At 35.2% G+C, this 20,531-nt stretch overlaps 2 protein-coding genes across 3 annotated transcripts; both read right to left on the bottom strand.

The window, feature by feature from the left end:
* Positions 1-145: 145 nt before the first annotated feature.
* On the bottom strand, positions 146-13,999 carry LOC122015442. Of its 2 annotated transcripts, XM_042572318.1 has the most exons (16): positions 13,645-13,999; positions 11,877-12,004; positions 11,561-11,693; positions 10,743-10,899; positions 10,586-10,664; positions 5,779-5,819; positions 5,557-5,673; positions 5,401-5,481; positions 3,083-3,145; positions 2,931-2,982; positions 2,088-2,162; positions 1,101-1,148; positions 904-939; positions 742-816; positions 428-508; positions 146-345 (listed from the first exon to the last, which is right to left on the bottom strand). In XM_042572318.1, exons 1-15 carry the CDS (start codon positions 13,805-13,807, stop codon positions 458-460), a joined length of 1,299 nt encoding a protein of 432 aa, XP_042428252.1. In that variant the 5' UTR covers positions 13,808-13,999; the 3' UTR covers positions 146-345; positions 428-457. The 2 variants fall into 2 exon arrangements, with proteins under 2 accessions (XP_042428252.1, XP_042428251.1); XM_042572317.1 differs by having other exon boundaries at positions 146-508; positions 13,645-13,998.
* A 3,251-nt stretch (positions 14,000-17,250) lies between these two features.
* Positions 17,251-19,538, bottom strand: LOC122016794 (reticulon-like protein B1). Its single transcript, XM_042574193.1, has 6 exons — positions 19,409-19,538; positions 18,865-19,053; positions 18,092-18,272; positions 17,801-17,942; positions 17,655-17,724; positions 17,251-17,580 (listed from the first exon to the last, which is right to left on the bottom strand). The coding sequence occupies exons 2-6, from the start codon at positions 19,037-19,039 to the stop codon at positions 17,411-17,413; spliced, it is 738 nt and encodes a 245-aa protein (XP_042430127.1). The 5' UTR covers positions 19,040-19,053; positions 19,409-19,538; the 3' UTR covers positions 17,251-17,410.
* Positions 19,539-20,531: the final 993 nt, after the last annotated feature.

Here is a 20,531-nt window from a genome sequence, read left to right as displayed (position 1 = left end):
CAATATCAAAATCATATTGTTCCAATCATAAATTTAAACTCCAATGACTCGAAATTTTAAAGCATGGTCAAGTATTCTATTTTTCAAATTGTTGTTATTTCATGTTACCTTATTAATGGAATTATGATATAGCAAACACAGATCATTATTCTATGAAACTTAAAACCTATATTGTCATCATTTAATTACATAAAATATACAACTTGCAAAACCATATTCATAGCAAAGAAACTTGCAAACTTCACCAAAGGTACAGTTTCAGATTACCAGATATACATCTTCATGACAAGTACAGTATCAGTTTGAAGCATGCAGTTTAGTTGCAAGTGATTCGAGCTATATGATCTTCATTCAATGCAAAGAAAGACAAATGGTGTAAAAGAATTGTTAATAGTTACATGATATGGTCCAGGGTGTATAGACTAACCCAATGAGAACTCGATCAGGATTGAAAGTGTTATGGTGTATCGGAAACAGGGGGTATGGCATCCACCTTGTACCGCAAGCTCTGTCGAGATTATTCAAACAAACAAACAAACAACTCAGAAAACTTGGACGCTGGAATCCAAGGTTGTGTATGCTTCCACAAAACCAGAAGCAGGTTTTCAATTCAGAGATCTGCTTAGGGTTAACACAACCAATACGGAAACTTTGGGATAATGAAAAATTAACTAGCTAGGACTCGTGATAATGATACACGGGAACAAAACAAAATGTGACAAATAAAGAAGCTTCTTTTACCTTTTTGAAAAATGTTGAATATGAATTGTCCCAAATTAGTTTGTATGATCCAGTCAAGATAGTGGAGAAATTGCCCTGCAAACAAAATAAATGAATCAATTTGAAGACACGAAATTCAACTAAAATATCAATTCTATGTAATAAGAACCAGTCTTGACGTACTTGGTCGGATTCATATCTCCTGTATGGTAAGATTAACTGCAAAAAGAAACCTTCATCAGATAAATCAGCAAACAACGAGACTATAATGTAAGAAATACATTAGAGTATCCTCTGGAAGGCAAAGGAAATTATCTTGAAATTAAATCAGTCCAAACTAGTCCTAAATATATAACCTCGACCAAGTTCAACAGGCTTACTGTTGTTCCACCAGATGGGCTTACATACTCAATGCGGAAACCAATATCCTGTTCATTGCAATAAAATGTGACTTGTGGAATCTTAAAATTATATCTTTGCAGTTGATCAAACATACTTAAAATAATCAAATAAGTGGCGAAAACAAAGGAATGGCAAGTAATGTAGCAATGCTAGCACATGCTTAATGCTTTAACAATGTGGATAGTAGACAGCTTAAGCAATTTCCCAGACTTATAGAAAGAAACAAAATAATAGCTACATATACAAATCTGGTTTTGAATTCTCAATATGGAATAATCTACCACCAAATAAAATGAAACCTGAGGAAATTCAAAGATAGATCGAATGGAACTATGCAACCTGTCATAGCCTAAACAGAAAAGTGTAGTCAGTCAACCCTCTTAAGAATCCATGTATAATGACGAGTTTCAGTAAATTAAAAAAATTAAATTTATTCAAATCCTGATTTTGTAAGCTCACAGTTCACTCATACTGATTTTGTATAGCATGCTCACAGCTCACTCATACTCACCTCAAGCAGCAGGTATCACCGGCCCCACAGCAACATAAGATATAGACAGGTAAATCAGGAGGGCATTTTGCCTTAGCACAACAGCCCTATATGGGAGAGATCAGACACCCAAGAAGGCATTTTGCATCGGTTGGGAATTGACCCCAATACCTATTGAAGCAAACACCCATACAGGGACCAAGTATGCCAACCCGTGGGGCAATTAATTGAGATACTAGACAAGATGATAAAGATTTAAATAAAGGCAATTCAAATGAATATTTCAACCCAAATGGGTATTGAGTAGATGCAGATTACCGTAATACATGTTAATCAGCACAACCAGAATGGAAATTAATCACAGAAGATGACCAGATAAGATAATTATTAAATTATCAAGTCATTGGTCGCAATCTAAATCCAACCATAAGAACTATGAAGAACACATTATTATATATGAAGATTTAAGAAGTACCATGCTAAGTGACCCTTGAATCAATGAGAAATCCCACGCGATGTATGAATTTACAGATTCAACTGCCAATGTTACCTGCAAAACAAGTACAGAGAAGAAGTGACACCTGGTTTCAACTCCCATGGATGATTGATAATGCTATCACATGAACTGGCCTAACACTCTAGAAGCACTTTGTGTTGCCAGGTCTAATTATTGAACGTAGTAAATGCCAAAACAAATACATAAAGAGAGTACAATAACTATAATACCTCCAAAAATCATAAAACATGATTCAAGATTAATATATGAAACAAAAACACATGCAACAACACAGACCTTCATAGTATTTGGACATTTTTTGGTCAATATATACATAACAAACAACAACCTAGTGATTCCCTTTAAAACTAAGCAAACAGTGATCAGATACCAGCCATCTAGCCTGGTTAAGAAAGTTCTCTGTGTAGAACAACAACATGACAACAAAAAAAAATAATGCTAAAGATGAAATCAGTAAGGTCTTAATAATTGACATCAGTATTACACAGATCTTAGATTAGTACTAAAATCTTGTTTCCTTCTAATTTTTACTGATTAGTGGGTCCTAGTGTTCATCATATCAACTATTTCAGTATGGTGAGTAGCAGGCCATCAAACAAGCCTTAGAAATTGGTTTGGTTCAGCACTGAATTTTGTTAAGTTAGATATGTTCCCAAAAAAGTGACAATAATATCAAACAATTAGTTGTAACTTACATCAACCAAATAGACCAACATACGAGCTGTAAGATCAAATTCATAACAATTGTAAGGCATCATTAGTCACAGACTCACAAGAGAAAATATGAAGGATATGTCATACCTCATGTGTTTTCCCTGCAGGTACGATGATTTCTTTATAATCATCATTATTCCTGATAAATAACAGAATACTCTGTATCATTGGTTCAGTTCAGTTTAGTAAACTAACCTCTAGTGGATAGAGATAGTAGTATAAGATGAAAAACTACATACCTTGACTCAAGGGCTCCTGCATCCTCTGCTTTAATGAAAAATGGTGAGTTTGAGAACACCTCACTGTGATAAAACTAAATTGTCAGAACTGCATATAGTGAGCATCTTACAGAAACAAAGGAATGATTGATTATTCAATTGAAAAATACAAGCAGTAATACATCAAAACACTGAAAATTTTCATAAGAGCTGCTAATAGCCTAATATCACTAATGATATTTCTCAATGTTTCTCAAGAATAGCAAATCTAAGAGCCCAGTTTGTGATGTTTAACCCACTCAGTGACCAGGAAAATAACATCTTTATGTTATTTATTTCCCCAAATAGGTGAGACTCAGGGTCATGGCTTGTTGTTGTGTAGCTCCCACTATTATTATTGTTGCTCATACTTGTTCAACTCAAACTGAGTCAACTCGCACAGATCATAAATTATCCTTATGTTCTTTTTTCCATATTACCAGAAAGACTACTATTTAGGGCACTTTTCCATGTTAATGAGTCACAGACTTCCAGTGGTAGGTCAGCCAATGACCAGTTTACTCGAATCACAATTCTAAATCAATCAAGCATTGATGAACAAGACCAATATTAGGCACCATCTGAGCTCATTTACATTCATTAAATTAGAAAAAAAGTTTGAAAACTTTCAACTACACCTAGCATTTAATTAAATCAAAATTAAATGATACTTAATTACCTAAATGCACTTAAGACCAGGACTGGCAAGATTGACACTGCAAAGGAATGATGAGGTCTTAATAGGATTAAATCCTTAAGCTGGAACTTAGGATTGTAATTTATAAGATATAATATACCAAGAATTTTTGAAAATTCTACTTAATTTTTTTTTTTTTATATCATTGCATCATTTCAAATTCATAAGGCATTATTAAAATTATTAACAAGCAATATACTTGTTAAGGGGTTGCATTTTATGTAGTGAGGGATTGACAAGCAAAAAAGTCAACTTAAAACTAAAAAAGATGTGCATACAATTTGGAGTGATTTTGGATGCGACAGCATGAAAAAGATGGGTCGCTTTCAATTAATTTCAAGCTTCAAATGTCTATTTGTGTGACTCAGGTATATATAAGCTGAGGTTCTCACAACTGAAAACAGGAACAGTTAGATATCATTGCATATGATCATAGGTTATGATCAATTCAAGTCCTAACTAGGATCGATATAAGCCAGATTTTCCCTCCATGTATCCAACTATACTTGCACTTACAGAAACTTGCTAAGGAGTATAAACTTAAAATCCACTCCTGAATTGCACTAAGTTCCGTTGCACTAATTCTTTGCAGCTTGGACTCAGATCAAACAGGTGAACTGATATCAAATACTGTAAGCTCCCTGCTTGTGGCTAAATATATGAACTTGTGTAGTAAATACACATCACAAATTGAATCAATACAAGAAATGCAAAACCTCAATTAAGATAGGAAAGCAAGTGAGCCAGTAATGAAGTAACAATAGACCCACATTGCAAATTTTATACAACAAAAATCATTCCAGATTTTCAACATCCTTAAGTGCCTGTTTACATACTGGGAAGGGAGAGGAGAGGAGAGCAGAAATTTTGAGGCCTCTCCCCCATTTACCTTAGTAAAAAAAATTCAATAGGAAGGAGCTATTGTAGCATTTGGAGGAAGGATTTTGGAGCAAAATCATGTCTGCCCAAAATTGGGTGGGACACAGGTAATCCATGTAAATAGGAAGGGGAAAGTTCTCTCTGCCATTCCCTACAAGTGCAATGCAAGTGGGAGATGACTGTGACATTGGGCCAGTATGATGTGAGGCATTGGGCACAGAAAGTAGGCTAGGTCAAAGCATGCAAGGGCAAGATGGGGGAGGAGTGGGCAGCATTTTCAGGCAAGGCGAGGTGAGGACAGAGCATGATAGCAGAGGTGAATGATGAGGAAGAAGAGTAATCTTGTGATTTTCTTTTTCCATCCCCTTCTCCTCTTCCTCTTTCCTTTACCCAGATAAACAGGTTTGATGGATTGCACTTTATCTCCTCTTCCTCCTCTCCTCTTCTCCCTTCTGAGCAACTAAAGTGAGTCTAAGTTAGTATGTATGCTGGTGGAACTATAATCCAAATATTGGGGAATACTAGTTGACATTGTCATCATTATCATGAAGCTGTGTTTGCCCCAACTATCAGTATGGTAGTTAAATTGAACAATTAGCTACAAAAAGCCAGATGAACAAAAACATGGATTTCGGTTATAAAAATTTCTTCAAAAAAAAAAACTGTCACATATGAATGGAACATGCAGTAGAACTTTCAAGAATTTAAGCAGTGTCATTAATACCCAATAAATGCGATGAATTTCTCAAATTCAGAGGTGTAGAGATGGATAGTTTGCTGCAAAAGAGATAGTTCATCCTTCGCTCTGCTCAACAAATACAACAATGTGGTGTAAGATAACTGAGCAAAGGATATAAACAAAAAGGACAGTGTGTAATACATTTTTTTCTCCTCAAAATGACCCCAGGAAAGAAGAAGAAACAATCTGATAGTTAGCACCATGGTTGTAAGCTTGTAAAGAGATGGCCCGTAGCGAGAGCGCTGTTCTTCCATTGGCCTAAAGCACCACAAAGATTAAAAAAATAGAGCGGGACACGAGTCATGCACCAATAAAGGGCAAATCTACACAACACACACAGATAAGTAAATTCTCCAAGGTTACCCTTGATCATCATTTATTTGGCGTATAAAATCCAATAAAACCTGCAAATGAGTAAATCTTTATGGGATCAGTAACCAAAGACAAAATTGGCGTGTGAGAAAAAAGTTTAATTGAGGATGTTGAGAGAATCGATTTTTCCACATTAGATAATTAATCAGTGGGAAGGGGAGCCTTGGTGCAACGATAAAGTTGTTACTTTGTGACCAAAAGATCACGAGTTTGAATCCTGAAAACAGCCTCTTGCAAAAAGCAGGGTAAGACTGCGTACAATGGATCCTTCCCCGGGACCCCGCATAGCGGGAGCTTCGTGCACCGGGCTGCCCTTTAGATAATTAATCAGTGGATTAGGGACTAGTGGTAGCTTCAATAATAAGAATTAGAGAATTCAATATTAAAGAGCTGAGAAAATAAAACTTTATTATTCAAGTTGAAAAGAGAAAATAAAACATCCTTAAAATAGGATTCCAACATAGTACCAGCTAAATAGCCAATGTGGTATTAAACAATTATCTTCAAAACTCAAATATTATCGTTAAATCTAGCATTCCTACTATATATATCTAGGGGTGTGTTATGTTGCACACCCCTGTGTGCCATACTGTGCAATCAACTTTTGTGGCACCTGCAAGTGGTCAGGTGCCCACAATCGTGCACACGGGGTGCACACATGGGGTGTGCATCATAACATAGTCGTACTTCATTTTGAAGTTAAAGATGTTGTGTATTGAGTTGAGTCATGCAAATATTTTTATGAAATTACTATTTGCTAATGATTTCTACAAAACCAATCTTTGTTTTGGTGTTTTAGAAGATTTGGGATGAATCTAGGCACTTTGGAAGGGTATTTTTGTCAAATTTGTTTCTCACTAGTGAACCTTACCAATTAGGAAGCAATAAGAACCATATGTCTTATTGTTTGGGCTTTATCCGGCTTTTTTAGGTCTTACAACGAGCTTTCAGTAGCTCTTGTTGCCCAACTTAGCCAGCACAAGTTTTACAAGCTTAGAACAACCAGACAGTTCCATCCTCTTAGATAGTTACCTTTCTACATAATGTATACTTGGATAAGGTATGAGGATTCTTAAAGACAAAAGAGAGAAAAACTGAGCCTTTCCTTAGGCCTAGAAAATGTTATTAAGCTGCCATACAAAGACCGACAAACATACAAACTAGGGATTTACAAGAATCTAAGCTAGGAAATTACAAACACGCAAACTAGGAAATTATAAGCATACAAACTGACTTACAAGTACAAGCTGAGAAGAAATAGCTATGGTAGATGCTTCCAGTGTGGCCAATCATCGATGCTAAAGCAAGCGCGTTTCAGGGGTTTTCATAGGAAGAAGCACGCATGCTTCAGGAAAAGAAAGGCAATCCAACTAAGCGGATAAAGAAGAATCTTTTTAGTGGAGAGGTGAGTTAGGTCATCTTCTTTTCAAAAGATAAGGATTTAGTGGAGAGGTGAGTGAGGGCATCTTTAGTGCATGCTGCGTAGGAAAAGGCTGAAGAAGTGAGAGTTAGTGCTCTCAAAAGTTGTTAGATTTCCATCATGTTGCTTATATTGGCTTCTTTCGGAGCCAGAGAGGGAGGTGTTGTTGAAGTTGATGGCTTTTGTGAGAATGCTGAGCTATCTTTGTTTTTGTGAGTCATTCTTCGTTCTTCTTGTGGTAGTATTGGCACAGAGTGGAATGCTAAGTATTTGAATGGAAAAAAAATAGTTTCCATATCTTTCGGCCGGTATATTTTCTTAGTATAGGTTTCTCTGGCTAGCATATAGTCGAATGGATCTTGATATTTGTCCCATAACCAGGAGCTGCCTTGAATGAAGGATCTCTAGTGTTTAAGTTGATCTTCAATAAGTTTAGCTGATGTCCAGTCTTTACCAAGATTTGAAGAATATTCTTCGAATTTAAGAATAGGGATATTAATTCCTGGTTTATCTACCTTGATATATCTGACTGGTACAATCTTTAAATTGATCCACTCTAGAGGAGAACGGTGAAAGGAACAAAGTACAAAATTCTCCTGTTCTTCTAGGGCAAATTAGATGATGAGACCAAGTTTATAAGGAAATGCTAACACTGAATTTAGATCATGTATCCATAATTGTTGTAAAAGCCCAAAGTCCATTAAAGTAAAGGGTGTAATGAGCTTTCCCTTGTAAAAGAATTTTTCAAAATGGTACTTGCTCTTTTAAAAGAATAAAGTAGTTGGCACCTACATCCTATAAGGATCTTGAGTGCAAAACAACACAAACGCAACGGAATAAACAATAAGATTTTTTCCAGAAGATCCATGCGAAGGAAACCATATACTAGTTGAATTGAGAGTTCTACCTTCGTTGCGTAAACACGAACTCCCGATATCAACTTTGTCCTCGGTGGATCTCAGCACGATCAAGTGTTCGCGCCTCTTTCGGTATCCACACGAACATGTTCCGTCTGTCTCAAAAACTCACAAACTTGGAGAAGAAGAATCACCTAAGGTTATGCTAGCAACCAACAAAGGGGGTCTCGGCCAAGGAGGAAGAAGAAGGAGAAGACAAGCAAGAACCCAAGTGTCATACACAAAAATCATCAAATATCCTTTTGTACTCATCCAAGAATACCAAAGGTCTTTTTGCTTTTGGTCTTTCTTTGATTAATGATCCATTAATTTCTATTAATGGACATTAACCTTCTTAAGAGGTTGAATCTAATTCGGATTAGATTCAATCCAATAATTCAACGATTGGATACTTAATGGGTCTGATTCATATTAGACTTAATCCTATAGCCTTAGAGTCCATCATATTTTAGTCAAATTAAAATAGACCCATCTCAAAATCAACATGTTCTTTGTATGTGACCCAATAGGTTATCGTAACGTTGACAATGTATCTAAAACTACTTTAGATGCATAAGCATGAGTGGCATTTAGCAATGCATCATTGTTACCCAAGTGACAAGAATGTTGAGATCCGACCTAACATTTCTGTGTCTATTATCTTGTATGACTCAATCCTTGTATCATTGATATCTAGATTGATCAATAAGGCATAAATCGTGTCATGCTCTTATCAATCTTTGTGTTTCTTGATCCCTAAATAGACACACTCAATCAAATAAGCACAATATCTCATATTGACTAATTTGAGCACGACCATACATTCTTGTGTCCTACTTAATCAAGGTGCCTATAGATATCACTTCCGTCATATGGAAAAAATAGATCCTATTTACATCACTCACATCCCTCCGCATAACTTATTGCATACTAGTGATCGACTTTATAGTCCACCTTGTTATAGGTGACGTTTAAAGATACCAAAGTACACAACTCCTTATGTAGAGAACCATAGTGATTTCATGTCTAAGAACTATTCATACCAATAGTCACTATGAGAATGTTTATGACACTCATATAACGATCCATGAAACATCTCATGACAGATCAATTCAGTACATATTCTCTAATATATATCCATGTGTCAACTTGATATCTCATATCCATGACTTGTGAGATTAAGTCATCAATTGACCTACATGCTAATCTCAATGCATTAATATTATCCTTGCATATTAATGCTTACTAAGAAGAGTTAAGAGTAGTGTCAAGATATATCTACAGACTCCCACTATCAATTCAACTAATTCATATGTTATAGACTAGAACTTACTATTGTAGGACATTATTTTATTTATTTATCTAACATAAATCTAAAGTAATATAATAATCATTGTCTTTTATTAATGAAATATGATACAATCAATTAACTCTTGATTAACTCTTAGGACTTACACTAACACCTACATCCTGGTGCTAATGTGTCAGAGTAGAACATTGAGGAAAGACCTCCAGCATTTGAGTTTATAATTGTATTCTTCCGCATAGTAAATAGTGATGCCAAGAGAGGGATTATCATGAAACCATTTAATGGCCTCAATAACTCTCACTTCTTCAACCTTATCCTCTTCTGACGCAGCATGCACTAAAGATGCCCCGACTCACCTCTCCACTAAATCCTTATCTTCTGAAAAGAAGATGCCCTAACTCGCTTCTCCTATAAAAAGATTCTTCTTTATCTACTTTGTTGGATTGTTTTTCTTTTCCTAAAGCCTGCGTGCTTCTTCCTACAAAAACCCCTGAGCCTGCGTGCTTCAGCATAGATGATTACCCACACTTGAAGCATCCACCATAGTTATTTCTTCTCAGCTTGTACTTGTAAGTCAGTTTGTATACTTATAATTTTCTAGTTTGCCTGTTTGTAATTTCCTAGTAATTTCTTAGCTTAGATTCTTGTAAATCCCTAGTTTGTATGTTTGTTAGTCTTTGTGTAGAAGCTTAATAACATTTTCTAGGCCTAAGGAAAAACTTTGTTTTCCTCTCCTTTGTCTTCAAGAATTCAGACATTATCCAAGTATACATTCTATAGAAAGGTAACTGTCTAAGGAAGAGGATGGAACTGTCGAGTTGTATCTAAGGAAGAGGATGAAATTGTCGGGTTGTTCTAAGCTTGTAAAACCTGTGCCGGCTAAATTGGATAGCAAGAGTTACTGAAAGCTTGTTATAAGACCTGAGGGGTAAAGCCTAAACAATAAGACATATGATTCTTGTGGTTTCCTAATAGGTGAGACTCACTAGTGAGAAGTACACACACATACATATGAGAAAGTTCTTTAGTATAAGTTTCTTCCTTAACACTCCTCAAACTGAAGACATTCTGAACTATCATTGCCATCCTTATAAATATAGTATACAAGTCCACAAAATCATTCTTAAGAAACAAGGTCAAGATGAATAACTATCATTGAAATTCAACATGTACCTGTGGCACACCAACTAAGTACTTGACAAGTGTCTTATACACGCCTGTTGCAGAACCAAGTTGAGCTAATTGGTTCCTTCTGTAGGATAAAACATTCCAGAAATAGTATCTTCTAAAAGACTACTTCAAAAGAAAATTCAAGGGATATAATATCCACCTATCCATTTGTTGCTGCCACAACAAAGTGTACCGATCATGTATGGTTCCCCCAGAATTAACCAAAGCATCAACCTCTGCTTGCCTGTTCCTCTCTGAACGCTCTTTTTGTTGTCTGATAAGAGTGCCTCTGAAGTCTTGTGGCATGTAAGTCATAACTGCAAATACATTTACAGACCCCTGATCAATTACCCAAAAAAGAATCTTAGCAATAAACTAATAGGTTTTAAGACGTTTAGGAATGCAAGCAAATTATACAATAGAGCATTGAAGGCACAGTGTGAGCTCGACTATTGCATATCATGTAAGTATCTAAAAGATGTAGCAGGCACCAAACATCATCAGGATTACCACCATAAAAAGAGAGTCGAGACACTCCACTGATGCTATAAACCACACGTTTCCTGAACCCAGTCTACATTGGTGCATAGTGTATTTACACAACCAACCACGACCAGACTCTAAAATAAAGGCAACAATCTGAAAGAATTTCAAATAATAGATTACTGATATAATTAGGTTGATTGAATATCAGTGGTGAATAGAATTAAGTGCCTTACAAGTGGAATATGATTTTGCACGATGTTCCTTTCATACCTCTTAAGGTCTAAAATGGCTTTAAATTGGTCTCTATATAACAAGGGTTTCCAGAAAAACTAACACTACCACAGCACACTGATTTATATGTGATTAGCAAAGGCAACTTCCATGGCATAGGTTTATAGGTTAATTGTGTCTAGACTTGTTTTTTTTCCATGTGTTGATTGTTAATGATTTACTGTTGCAGTACTTAAAGAGCAAGTTCAATAGTATCCCAACCTATATTAAACACATGATCAGCATTTTTTTGCTGAAACACCTCCAGTATCTTCAAAGTGTTCCTAAGCTTCGTCTCAAGTTCTCCAAGTGTAGCAATTATAGCTACATCTTCACGGTTGGCTTTCTCTTGAAACTGCATAAATAGGTATGAAAATAATTAAAGCTCGTCCAGTCGCAGTACTAGTAAAATAGAAAGAATATTCGATATTTGCTTAAAGAACAGAAAAATAGAAAATATGGTTTTGTACTTACAAGGCAACAGGAAATAGAAACTAAAGCAAGAAATAATTTTAATTAATTAGGAATGAATTTGTACCATTCTTGGCCGATGAGCTTGATCGAGTAAAAATAAAATTTCTTCAAGGTTCTCCCTGTTCTTCCACAAATTCTGATCAACCTTATGAGCAGGTTGGCGATCCACTTCTTGAACCAAGAGCTCCTCAGCTTCAAAATATAGGGAAAAGGCATGTGATTAGTGTATGAAAAAGTTTATGCCAAAATTGTATTACCAGCTTACTTTTCTAATAACAGGTTCAGGTACAAGGGATTCACAAACATCAAGAATTTCATAATGCAACAACCACATGCTAGTTAAAAGCAATTGGGTCAAGGATACTGTTTTTGACTAGTAAATTTGCAGTAGCTAAAAAGACAGCCCGGTGCACGAAGCTAGCAGGCAGTGGGGAAGGATCTATAGTATGCATCCTTATTCTGCTTTGCAAGAGGCTGTTTCCGAGACTCAAACTCATGACCTTTAGGTCACACCAGCAACTTTACCATTACGTTAAGGCTCCCCTTCAACAAATTTGCAATCATTATTAAGAAATTATTAAATATTATTTAAATTTATAAAAAAATAAATAGTTGTCAAAATATTAATTACAAGTCACCTAACGTTTGAAAAAAAAAAGGAAGATTATAGCTAAGTTTCTAAGGTAGACTGATATATGAAAACCAACGGTTTATGGAAAAAAGGTTCTGTTTGTTCAATCATCAAAACAACGTTCATGCACACTTATGACGCATAATTTAGTCAAGGAATCTCTATTCATCTTATTTTGTTGATTCATATATTTGAATTAATTATACAGACAATAAGTAAACGATATAAATTTGGGTTAAACTAATTCACTAGCTTGATCTACGTGTGATTATCAAAGATTAAAGTTATATATGTCATCTGTGACATAGCCACATGACATGCTTTTAAACCAATGAGGATTGCAATTTGTTGAGCAGCGAAGATACCATAGGATAACAAATTCACCACAGGAGAACTCAGAAACACTATCAAGCTAAATGGTTCATATCCAATTTAAACATAACTGTCAAAAAAAAAGCCCTATATAGCACATCGAATGACTACAAACAAGTGAAAGGATGCCTCAAGTTAAAGTTTCATGTTATCTCCATAAGCTGCAAATGGAAGTACTTTAAACAAATGCAAATATCTCAACATGTTCAGTATTCCTAAATTCTTTCACAAACTTAAAATCAACATGTTTGACTAATCAGCATTCAAACAAAAGTTCGACAGTTAAACAATATTTTATCCTTAACTAGAACACATGTACTCGTTATTCATTTCTCTTGTGACTCAACAAGAAATGTGGTTGCCACTTGTTACATGTAGTCACACTTCAAAAACTAGTAGTATAGAACATGCGTTATAAGATATGTGCTACTCAAATTATTCCAAAAGCAAATAGCTGTGACGAACAGAAACTTTAGTAATCAACGTGTTTTTTTACCAACATCATTTCATCCCAAAGCTGAGACTACGAATCATCAAACAGTTGCAGTTGATGAAGAGATTGGAAATGAAAGAAAATCGATGTAAGGTAATTAAGATCAGCAATGCTCTGTTATGGATCAAACTCCGCGTACTTGAGATATTTTTATTGACCGATTGACTGAGCAATGTCTACCAACTTCAGACGACCAAACTTTGTCCACAAGCAAGCAAAAGAACGTGCAACAGAATACTCGGGAAATCAATCGGAACATATAATGACGAAAAACAACTTCAGAACCAGATCCCGAAGCCCTTTGGGTCTGTAAACAAAAAAAATTAGGGAAATCACCTTCCGTAAGGGGGAACTCGCTCGCCAGCCCATCGGACAGCTTTCGAAGTTCTGCAGTCAACCGGGCGACATCCTCCGGCAGCGGAGGCAAGAGGTACTTGTCGTAGTAGTGGGCCAAGTAAGCCCTGGTGATGGGCACTAAACCCTGAGTGGACGAGGCCATTGCCCGCCGGGAAACCTGATCGGCTGATCGACCGCCCCACGCCGAGATCTCTTTCCGCCGACCCAATCAGGGATCAACGACGGAGGAGAACAGAGATCGGGCGAGAGCTCTCGCGTGGGTGATCGTCGCGAATAAGCAAAAGCGCTCGAGAGGGGAAGTTTGTAAATAGCGACCGGACGGGGAGGGGACTGGCACGTGAGCGGCCCAGTCTTCCCCCGCTTGAGTTATCCCCGCCGACAGGTGGGTCTAAGATAACTGTTACCGCCATAAACAACCAGAAGGAATGAGCGAATACTAGTCAGAATTGATCTATACACGTAGAAGTATACTCATAGCTTATCCGATTAAATGATCAAAATTCTTTTTATAGTATTGATAATTTATTTAAATGGTATTTTGTTAATCAAATATATATATATATATATATATATATATATATATATATATATATATATATATATAATTATCTAATATTATATTATTTTTTTATTATATTTGATGATTTAACAAAAAGATTACACTTAATTTATTAAAAATCTTAAATATTCAAAGGGCACGTGGCACTTCAAAATTTATTAAACAATACTTATATTTTTCAAATTGAAATATGTTCATATTTTTTTGATTCATATAGAAATATTTTAACTAGAATTTATCTAATCAATTAAAATACATAATTAATCAAAAATACTTAGGATCCATAGTCAGGGACCGAATCCTCTGGTCCCCTTATCCTGATCCGTTCTTGGACCAGGATAAGGGAATTGGTGGGAGGCAATGACCCCCACCTATTAATAGGTGGGGTCCCATTGCCCCCCACCAATACAAAGGTTAGACCATGAATTGGTCCAGCCTTTGCGGACTAGAGGATCTGCCACCCACAGTCATAGAATTTTTTCATGGTAATGAGATCCTCTAGACCACCTTTCCTAGTCCGCTCCTGGACTAGAAAAAGTGGATTGGTGGAGGCAATGTCCCCCCACATGTTAAACAGGTAGAGGTCATTGCTTCCCACCAATGCAAATATTTGACTAGGGGATGGTCTAACATTTGCGGATCATAGGATTCCTTCCTCTTTCCATGAGTTTTTTCGTTGTCACATTTGCGTCACGTCAAAAATATAAAAATCTCATGCATCTTTCCACTATAAAAAAAAACTCTCAAAACTTCCTTCATAAGCCCCACATTTTTCATTATATATATTTCTGTTACCTTTCTATTCTATATTATATATAATTAAATTTTAATAAAATTTAAATTTATAAATTATTAATCAGAAATAAAATTTAAATTCATAGATTATTAATCACAAATTATTTTTTTTATACTTTAATATATTGTTTTTTAAATTAGAGATAAAAATATTTAATAACAAAAAAAAATAATGAAGTAGCCGCTTTGAAGGAGCTCCCTCCCCTATGGGAGAGAGTTCCTTCTTCGGGCGAAGCCACATCACAGTGGGAGCTCTGTGGATGCTCAAACTTTATAGATCTTAGAGCATTCATAGTGGTGGACACCCTTAAAGAACTCTTTCAATGCCATGCCACGTAAAAAGTAGAAACCCCTATATATCTCTCCACTACTAAAAAAAACCTCTAAACAGCTTCGTAGGTCGCACATTTTTCATATGTATATATTCTTTTATCTCTCCTTTATATTTTACCTTATATATAATTAAATTTTTATAAAATTTAAATCCATAAATGACTAACCCGAGGAATAACATTAATAATTAAACAAATACATAAATATTCATACAACAAATAAAAAGGCATAAACTATAATAATATATAAAAAATAAACTTAAATACATCTACTCCATGTCATGTCTTTGTTTAATTTTTTCAACAATTTTCTAAGTTGTCCTGGTGTCATCTCACTAATATCCTTCATAAGAATTTCATAATCCTTATGAAATATCTCAACTTTTTGCAAGTCATTTTTCCATTTGATATTCGTTAATATCTTGTCATTCTTTGTTGAGGATTTGTTCTACTGCGTCGCACTCTCTGACTTTATATTTGTCCTTTCTCTTCGTTGCCTTTTGCCCTATCAAACGAATGCAATCTTCATAGTCATCCACATCAACGATTTGGATTTAATGCTGAAATATTCCCCCCTAATTCGGATGTCCTTGCCTTTTGTTAGAGGAATGAACAACTGATTGTGGAGCATATTTCTCATACTCTTTGAGAACCCTCCACACATGCATATACTTGAAATCATTATTTTTATTGTTGGCTTTCCATATATTTAATGCGTTCTCCAACACATTCTCGTCACTCCATCTGCTTCGATGATGAGTATACAAATTATTATAGGTAACAGAAAATTCATTTACCATCGGTACAAATTTATAGTAATGTGATTTTAGCACCTGATAGCTTATTTTTAGAGTTCTAATGAGCCGATGCTTGTTGTAATAATCAGTTATACGTTTCCAAAAAACTTGATCTTCTGGTCATTACCAATGAATGCGTCGGTGCTGATAGTTGCCCATGACTTTATAAGGACCATGTTTTCATCAAAAGACCAGAATTTTCATTTTGAATCATCTTTCTCTGGTTCAACTTCACGCTCTTCTTGTGATGAGTGTGGTGGCCACTGAGATGTTAGAATAGATGATGGCGTTAGAGGTTTTTTGTCGCTGATAGATGGGTCGATAGTAATCCTTCTTGCTTCATTCGAAAACATGACTAGTGGTTGAGGAGGTGAAAATACGAAAGGCATAGTAGGCATCCAAAATTGATTGCTCATGACTGACCAATTCTAGGTGTGAATACATACCAACTGGAGCTGGGGCGACATTAATTTGAAGGTGGAGTGAAAAATTTTGAGAACTTTGGAAATTTAAAAAATTTGGAAGAGCACGTGTAACATATGAAATATTTTAAAAATTTAGACGGTATTGCGCGTGAGATAAAAATTGAGGATACTGTGTATCATGGTTTGGAGGAATGTGGATATTTTGAGAAGATGTATTTTTATTAGTATTTAAAGAATTCAAAAGATTTATAAAAGAAGCATTAACATTTTTGTCCATCTCTATTACAAATAGAGAATGAAATGATGAACGAAACAACAAAAGAAGAGATGAATGAAAAAAAAAATGAGAGTTCGTCATGTATTTATAGATTTTTTAATTAAAAAAATAAATGTTGAACAACGATTAGAAAAATAGTCATTGTTTAACGTTTACCTTCCATGTTCAATTAATTTCTTCAAACTGTTGTTTAATGTTTATCTTCCTATCTTAAATAGGTTGATTTGTATGAAAACAAAATACTATTATATTTTATTTATGTTTAGTTTTTAAAAATTCTATAGGGGATTTAAAGATATTTCTATAAAAAATATTTAATAAAATAAAATAAAATCTACTTGATGTGTCTGAATTGAAAAGAATATATAATTAATGTTGGATTGGTGTCTTCAATTGCCAAGAAACATAAAATACACTTGAAAATTGCAAGAATGGATGGCTTGAGGTCAAGCATCCACTAACTATGTAAAAATAGCCCGACCAAAAAGTAATCTATTATTGCGATCTACAGATTTGTTCCAGAGATTAATTGTTGCTCAAACATTGTAGAAGAGAATGATTCAGTCTTGCTTTTTGATGGAAAAGGGAGCCCCTGGAATTTTCTGAAGAACCTTTGTGTCGAGGATGGCATATTGCTTCTTAATTTCAACCATTGCCTTCTCTGCAGCTGTGTCGACATGATCTTCATATTTCTCGTACAGGACCGGTGCGGTATACGCAAATATAACGACTGCACCATTAGAGATCCAACATAATTAGTATTTGAATGAAAGAATTGTGAGATATAGAACAGAAGAAACCGACCGATGTATAGAAGGGTCAAGAAACTGAACCAGTTGCCTACTATCGAAAGGATCCACAAACCCCCAATCACCTACAAAACACATTGTGAAAATTTTGAAGCCAACAGAATCAAGTAACTCCAGACAGAGAGAAAAAAAGTCACATACCTTCAAAAAATTCTTTAAGTCCTTCCCAGAGGCAACATATCGAAAAGTTGCAAATGCTTCATTTATTTCATGCCTTACTGCACAAGCTATCCTTAAGAATATGTCCTCGGGTATCGCAATTTCAGGAAATTTTGGTGGAGATCTGAACACCAGGAGTTAGGAAAACTTTGTGAGACAATTCAAACTCTTATTATTCATTCATAGTCTAATCAGATTGCTGTTCCAAGAAAACATGTTTTGGTTTAAATGAAAAATCCTGATTCAACTACAGAAAGGAAGACTGAATCCTACCTATTGATAAAAGATGCAGAATTAGACCAAAGGAAACAAGTAGCCAATGTAAGTATAAGAGAATGACAGATAAAAGTCAATAGATGATATCCAATCCATTCAAAAAGAAGCCATATGACAGTAATTCCTGCAATTATGCTTCCAGATAATTGTTTGTTTCTCCATAGAAATATATCGGCAGCTGAAAGAAGAAGAAAGTCACAATCAGGATATGATTACTGAACTAAAGCAAGTTATGTTGATCACAATGGATTTGATAAATTTTCATTAACCAAAATATGAAACCTACTAGCAAAAGAAGAGAGTAAGAAATTAGTACTAGCTCAACAAAATTCCCAGCCAAGACAAATTGTTAACATAACATCATCTGACAAGGCGACACCTATTATAACACACCTGGTTTAAATAAGTAAATAACTTGAAAATATTTCATCTTTGAAATGCTTCTTTCTGAAGAAAATCTTAGGAAGTCACACCTCAACCTTGAGATGACAAAAGAACAAGAAGCTCCATGTTCAATTAGTGATCATCTGCACACATTCCACAAACTATATATATGTTCACAACTCCCTTTTTAATTAACATTAACCCGCATTCAATTCATCTTCTTTGCATATATTATCATCTTATCTCTAGTCCTCCATTAATCCATAATAACATTGTTAGTTTTACTCTAGCAATTGCACAGAGGAATGAATAAGCAGAGACTCAATTCAAGGGACAACAACAGATACTCATGGAAAATAAATGTTCTAATGGCAATAGAATCATACACTTTCCTCCTCCAAGGAAGGCATGAACTGGTTCCTTCCTCCCAAATAAATGCTTCTTCTTTGAACTATGAGAGGAAGGCTTGTCGTTGTCCGAATCTGAAGATGACGATGAACCCTTGTACTCATGGATCATCTCATTGACCTGATCAAAGTGCTCGCCCATTTCTGACATCATGATTTACAATTCCTCTGCAGAAATGGAAATTGCGTCCGACGTAAAGATTTTCTCAAACTTACACCGACGAAATCCGACCCATCGATCAAAAGACAGAAACTTTTTGCATCAAATCAAAACAAAATCGTCCAGGAGCAAAAGGTGGCGTTTGGGGCAAAAAGGCGAAACACATTTTGTTTTTGATAGAAGAATAGTGAAACTCAATCGATCTAGAAGATTCTAGGATCGGCTAACAGATCCGTGCGACCAAAGTGGCATTTTCCGATGCACTTACAAGTTTATTTCCTTCCGATTCGAAGAAGAAAACAAAAAACGCCAAAGAAATCGCAACAGAATCGAAATCGACAACAGAGTTCGATCGAAGAATACCTAAATGTGAAGAAATAGGATTTCAGATCTTGGGCGACGGATTCTCCTCACCCTTGCTCGGTTTCCTCTCTCTTCTGTCGCCCGCCCGCTTCCTTCTCGCTTAAACTGAAACTGGAACCATCAACCAGAGTTAAAAACGGGGACCAAACAGGATCGGAATTCGGAATTGGTAAATTTGATGAACCCGCCCCTAGCTTTGAAAAATTGTCAAGAAACGCCCTCTAATTTTAAAATACTCACACAACAATTTCAAACTAAAATAAAGGTTTTAAAGAATAAAATATTTTTATTCGAACATTAGACTAATAGCTAACTTGATTAGTTACACATTATCTAGTCAACTATTTAGTCTATATGCAATATGCGTGAAGATACAATGTTAAAACGATATAATCTTGATATCGATGATGCACCTTGTTTATTAATGAATCCTCAATTTTCTTCAAGTAGAAAGGTGGTTGATGTTGGAATGTATACTAAAAGTTTAAATTTTATAAATATTTATTTTTGAAATAAAAGAATCACATTGGTCAATATCTGTATTTATTTGTTAAATGTAATTGTTCAATTAATTTATATAGTATATAACATAGTGTATGGTGTCACACTCAGAAGATCATGTTGTCGGGTTTTTATAAATTATAAACAGTTGCTCGCGACTAAGATGGAAAGGAATAAACCATTGGAATAATCGTAGTATAATTAGGTATTAGTTTATCTTGACTAATAAATTATACTAGTACACTCTAAGTGTATTTAGTAGAACTATTTAAGGTAAGTTCTTTTTGTACTAACTTAATAAAAAGAACGAGACCTTAGTTATTATGGAAGTGTGTGCTCTTAATCCTAATATAATAACAAGTACATATATTTAGTATTTATTTTTTTAACTTATCAAAGGGTGAGATTTAGCTTGATAAATCACTAGGCCCGATAAGTTGGGAAATGATATTACTTATAGTGTGTTGTTAATTATAGAAGGAAACTATGTTCTAGTTATCTAGGTTGAGAATGTCCTCAAGAGGAGCTCATAAGGATTGTCATGTTAAACCCTGCAGGTGGACTTAGTCCGACATGACAATGAGGTTGAGTGATACTACTCTTGGAGCTAGATATTAATTAA

This window comes from Zingiber officinale, chromosome 8B (assembly GCF_018446385.1).
Source record: "Zingiber officinale cultivar Zhangliang chromosome 8B, Zo_v1.1, whole genome shotgun sequence".
In the NCBI taxonomy this organism is placed as follows: Eukaryota; Viridiplantae; Streptophyta; class Magnoliopsida; order Zingiberales; family Zingiberaceae; genus Zingiber; species Zingiber officinale.
Note: the sequence above shows the minus strand (reverse complement) of the source record. Positions and strands in the feature narration are given on the sequence as shown.